A 5,807-nucleotide genomic window follows, 5' to 3' on the forward strand; every position below is an offset into this window, starting at 1 on the left:
TGTTTTGCATATCAAGTTTATTTTTTTAAAAGGCATATAGACAATAAACAAAGTAAACATTTAATCAGATCTTAATTTGTCCTAGAATTGTACCATTAAGTTCCAGTCTCTAAACAGTTTTAGTTCAATAATCATCCTCTTCATCAGAGTCCATTACTTTTCTTCTGTTGAACTGGGGAGAAAATTAAATGAGTGTCATAACATTTTTAATAAAGCATAACTCAGGTTTTGAGAAGAAGAATTTCTACCTACTATCTTTACAACTCCGTAGGCTAAAAGGGTGGAGGTCAAGAGCCTTAAAACTCGGACTTCCCTCAGTATATGCAGCCTTTCTTCCCAAACTTGCAGTGATACAAAAGGAAGACATCTATGGCTGACAGATCTTTTGACTGGGAGGCGTGCATTCAAGGCTTAACATTCACAGTACCCATCTGTTTGTTTGCCATGTGCATGTGGAGAACTTACTTTAACTGTTGTTTTCTTTTCGGTTTGTTGGCTTACTTTTTCAAGGATTTCTATTAAGCCTTGTTCTGATACCTAGAATAACCAGAAAGAAAAACAGTACTTTCTTAAACAAATAATTCACTTCAGCAGATCAAACCATTTCACCAGTTCTAGGGTGAGGGGGAAAGGTCAGGAGGGGAAGGAGTGATGAGACAGGAGGCTGAAACTACTGGTTTAAGTTCCAAGAAAAAGGTGATCTGCTAGCTCTCATTTGAGAAGGAAGGAGAGGATTTAGGTTCTTATTAGTACATAGTTCCATTTGTACAAGCTGGAAAATGTTATTTAACAGCTATTGAATTATCTATACATATCTTTATTAGTCACTGTTGTTCCAGCAGTTTTAAAGTTGAATTAATAATCTTTTTTTTTTTTTTGAGTTGGAGTCTCACTCTGTCACCCAGACTGGAGTGCAGTGGCCGCTCCCGGCCATCGCAGCCTCAACCTGCTGGGCTCCGGCGATCCTTCTGCCTCAGCCTTCCAAGTAGCTGGAACTACAGGCGCATGCTACCATGCCTGGCTAATTTTTGATTTATTGTAGAGATGAGGTCTCACCAAGTTGCCCAGGCAGGTCTCGAACCCGCGGGCTTAGGCAATCCACTCACCTCAGCCTCCCAAAGGCGCGGGATTGCAGGCTGAGCCACCGAGCCCGGCTTGAATTAATAATCTTATTAGGGAGAAAACTCAACTGAAAAAAGTACCCATGAAATACCCTCCTCAGAAAAATTCAAAGTGAACAGGAATTTAAGAACACCTTTATCACAATGACAACCACATACACTGCTGTGTTTCCAGGAATATAAACAGACACAACCACTTCTACCCTTGAAAAACGTAAATACCACTTTGAAGGAGATAAATCACACTCAGAAATGACCAACCAGCTGGGCTCAGTGGCTCAGCCTGTAATCCCAGCACTTTAGGAGGCCAAAGTCAATGGACTGTCTGAGCCCGTGGGTTTGAGATCAGCCAGGCAACTTGGGGAGACCTTGTCCCTACAATAAATCAAAAATTAGCGTGGTAGCACGTGCCTGTAGTTCTGGCTACTTAGAAGGCTGAGGTGGAAAGATCACCAGAGCCCAGCAGATTGACACTGGGGTGGCTATGAGTGTACTACGATACTCCAGCCTGAGACTCCGACTCAAAAAAAAAAAAAAAAAAATCAACCAGATGTCTGTCCCACACATAAGTGAGGGATTTACAGGACAGGACTGGTCCAGGTGGCTGTGGTGGTGGCAGAAGTGTTCCCAGTGTAGGTGGGTCTCGTCTGGATTTTGAAGGTGGCATTACAGCAAAACATAATAACCAAGGGATCTTAGCACCTTCTTACATGCAAAAGAAGCTTAACTTTTTTTTTTTTGAGTTGGAGTCTCACTCTGTCACTCCGACTAGAGTGCAGTGGCCACTCCCGGCCACCACAGCCTCAACCTGTTGGGCTCTGGCGATCCTTCCGCCTCAGCCTTCCAAGCAGCTGGAACTACAGGCGGGCGCTACCATGCCCGACTCATTTTGATTTATTGTAAAGATGAGGTCTCGCCAAGTTGCCCAGGCGGGTCTCGAACCCGCGGGCTCAGGCAATCCACTCATCTCAGCCTCCCAAGGTGCGGGATTACAGGCTGAGCCACCGAGCCCGGCTACAAGCTTAACTGTTACCTGGTAGAGCTTTAATGGTATTATTGACAGACCCGGTCTTCAGGGCCGGAGGAATTTAAGCTAGCTAAACCTAATAGTGAGTGAGTCACACAGACACCAACAAGGTCCACAGCAATGTCAGGAAAGAAGAAGCAGAGGATTTTAGGAAAGGCAATGATCTTTTATGGTAGGGTCAACTCTTCTCTTAACAATCTCCTCACAGAAATTGTTAGATTTCTGTGAACGATTCAACAAGAATAATCAGATGAAGCTGACCATTTGGAGCCACGTTTTGATAGAGCATGCAACAGTAGGCCAAGCTCCCCCAAGGCAGTCCGAGCTTACCTTCCCACTTAGTTGTCCATATCTCGCCATCTGTATGAGGTAATTCTCTACTGCTTTAGTTTTTTCAGGCTTTACAAGTGCTAAGTTACTTACTAAAAAGAAAAAAATATGTATGTAAAAAGTCATCAAAACCAAATGGATTTTCATTAATATTATACCTTACAACCATGCACTGATATTTCCAAAGCACTTCATAAGCTTAGTCTGTCAACTGATGAAGCAGACAGGGCAGACAGTATTGTTGCCCCTCTTAAGAACGAGAAACACACAGGTAGTGGTAGAGCCAAGACTAACCTTGGGCTCTCAGCTTATAAGCCCCATGCTTTCCTGCATCCTAAAATATGACTGTCCTCTGAAATGCAATTTATTTAACAAACATACATGATGGTGGTTATCTGTCTACAGCTGCCCTTTCTAAACTGAAACTGGGCTTCAAGTTAAAATACAGTCAATATTAGTTTATTCTGATTGACTCATTTTATTTTTGTTACATTGTTTCACTTTGGTTTTCACGGTGAAAAACTCTGTACAGACACTAAAGCCAAGTGTGCATACAATAAGCTCCTAAGTCCCTGTCACCCATGTCAACTACCAGCAACACCGTGTGGTTGCTTCTGAGTTGTTTCCTACAAGTTTTCTCTAATGTACACTTGGAGGACATCTCCTTGGTAAGAGATAAGTGAGCTGCTACTTTTAATAATGATGAAAGTATCGTCCCCTAGGCCTGTCAGCCTCCCATCTTACAAATCTCAAGTGTTCTAAGTTAAATACTTCATCCAGAGATAGCAATAACTGCACATAGATCTCCTCAATCAACTAACTCAAGCCAACTTATGGAGATAAGGAAACTGAAAATGCTTACACCTGGCCCGGGCTGACTGATCCAGAACTTGGGCTAAGATACTGTTTCTCATTTCTGCTTCCCTACAACAAAACATAGGTCAAGCAAAATTAGAACTGAGCTGTCAGTGTACTTGTGGAACACACAACCAAGTAACTTACTCAGTAAAGACTGTGTTAAGGGAGAGGCCGTGCAGATGGCAGCAGCTACCTTCAAGCAGAAGAACCCGCTCTGTCCCCAGAGTCAGCTCTACCTGGTATGGGAGTAAACCTACCAGGTTGGAAGATAAGCTTTTACAGTTTCATGACTTATTGGGTGAAGTTCTAGAAACTTATAATGAGATTTCCGGTAACAGAAGGGCCAAGCGATTCCTCTGTGTTAATTCCTTAGAGGTGAAGCTGAGACCCAGGAGAAGGCTATGTTAAACAGACGAGGGTAACTGTGGCCAAGCTGGAACCAGAGCCCATGTTTCAAGAATCTCAGTTCTACTTTTTGGGTGGGAAGAGGGAGTAAAATTATAACTTTGCAACTATTCTTGCTTCTTCCTACCTACCCAAGTAGAAACTAGTTCATAAGACGGTGGCCTATGAACATTTTTTAGATAGAATTTTTTATTCAAATGAAGTCCTTCAAGGAACTTAAGACACAAACAGGAGCAGAGACGCTTTGCTTGAGTTAGGCGGAAGCTGGGGCTGCTGTGGCCACAGTCCATCGCCTCTGCCCAAGAGCCCTGTGGGTCAGGGAATAGGGCTGAATGCTCACTTCCACAGGCCATTTCCTTACAGTTCCTGAGTAAATCACCCCTGCCACAAAAAAGATATATATTTTTCGAGATGGGGTCTTGCTCTGTCGCCCAGGCTGGAGTGCAGTACGTGATCATAGCTCACTGCAGCCTTGAACTCCTGGGTGTAAGTGATCCTCCTGCCTCAGCATCCTGAGTAGCTAGGACTGCAGGTGCATGTTACCATGCCAAACTTAAAAAATAAAAAAAAGGGACAGGGTCTTGCTATGTTGTTCAGGCTGGTCTCAAACCCCTGGCCTCAAGCGATCCTCTCATCTCAATGGAATTACAAGCAAGAGCCATTGAGCCTGGCCTGCCACAGACTATTAAAATGTTTCATGGAACCTTAAGATGCCACTGATTGTAAGATGCACCACAGTTTTACAGATCTCCAAAGAATGAAAAAACAACTTCGGTAAGAGGTCTAATAAGAGACCTCCATTCAAATCAGGAGTATCTTGGGAGGCCAAGGTAGGTGGATTGCTTAACGCCAGGAGTTCGAGACTCGCCTGGGCAACACACCAAGACCATGTCTCTAAAAAAAAGAAAAAAGCCGAAGATACTGAGGCAAGAGAATTGCTTGAGTCCAGTTCAAGGTTACAGTGAACTATATTGTGTTACTGCACTCTAGCCTGTGCAAAAGAGTGGACCCTGCCTCTGGAAAAAAAAAAAAGAAAAAAAGCTGGGGCATCAAAGAGCAACATCCTCAGTAGACAGGATAAACAAGTAATAAACCTGCCATGCCAAAAAGGATGGCAAGGAAGGAAGCTCTGCATGTATCTGGCTGTGACTGGAAAAAGTTTCTCTGAGAATTTAAACTTCAAGCTCTATTTTTAAAGGTTGCTGTCTAAAGTCACACCATGAGGGAGGAAAGAGGGGAACTGCTCTAGCAGATAATTTTAGGTGGTCTTGGATTGAAATGTACTCAGGTGATGGCAGAAGCAAAAGTAAATCCTCTCTGGAAAAACCCAGGACAAGAACAATCCCACATAAAATGCATCCCAGGCTGGGCCTGGTGGCTCATGCCTATAATTCCAGCACTTTGGAAGGCCAAGGCGGAAGAATCACTTGAGCCCAGGAGTTTGAGATCAGCCTGGGCAGCATAATGACACCTTGTCTCTACAAAAAAAAAAAAAAAAAAAAAATAGCCAGGCATAGTGGTGCACACCTGTAGTCCTAGCTCCTTGGGATACTGAGACCGGAGGATCACTTGAGCCCAGGAGGTCAAGGCTACAGTTAGCTGTGATGGTGCCACTGCTCTCCAGCCTGGGCGACACAGTGAGACCCCGCAACTTCAAAAAAACCTAAAATGCATCTCAAGTTCAGATATATAAAAATGTTCACCTTAGAATCAGTGAACTTCATACAGTTTTACTTTGTGGGTACCAACCCCACTTGCTGCCACCTGTCCTCTCCTGAACCATCTCTGCCATGCCTATCAGTGCAGACCCCGCACAGTGCCCGACCCAGAGCAGATGTTCAATAACTTGCTGAAGGAAAGGAGAAGTTAGCAAGTCGGATAAAGGTGGGGAACAAAACAGGGAATATTTAGTAGTACAGAGTTTCTGTTTTCAAGATGAAATGCTCTAGAGAGTTGTTGCACAAAACGTGAACACAACATGTATTCAACGTGACTGAAGTGGTAAATTTGTTTTTTTTTGAGTTGGAGTCTCATTCTGTCGCCCAGACTGGAGTGCAGTGGCTGCT

At 43.7% G+C, this 5,807-nt stretch overlaps 1 protein-coding gene across 1 annotated transcript in view; it reads right to left on the bottom strand.

The window, feature by feature from the left end:
- The window catches only part of LOC103271919, an 8,372-nt gene continuing 2,565 nt past the window's right edge, over nucleotides 1-5,807 (bottom strand). Inside the window, exons 4-7 of the mRNA XM_021718243.1 lie at nucleotides 3,341-3,402; nucleotides 2,479-2,570; nucleotides 466-537; nucleotides 1-172 (exon numbers count right to left, since the gene is read on the bottom strand). Of these exons, the coding sequence (XP_021573918.1) occupies nucleotides 125-172; nucleotides 466-537; nucleotides 2,479-2,570; nucleotides 3,341-3,402 (274 nt within the window). The 3' untranslated portion in view covers nucleotides 1-124. The remainder of the gene's footprint in view (nucleotides 173-465; nucleotides 538-2,478; nucleotides 2,571-3,340; nucleotides 3,403-5,807) is intronic.

This window comes from Carlito syrichta, unplaced genomic scaffold (assembly GCF_000164805.1).
Source record: "Carlito syrichta isolate Samal-C Ts95f unplaced genomic scaffold, Tarsius_syrichta-2.0.1 Scaffold312007, whole genome shotgun sequence".
Classification (NCBI taxonomy): domain Eukaryota; kingdom Metazoa; phylum Chordata; class Mammalia; order Primates; family Tarsiidae; genus Carlito; species Carlito syrichta.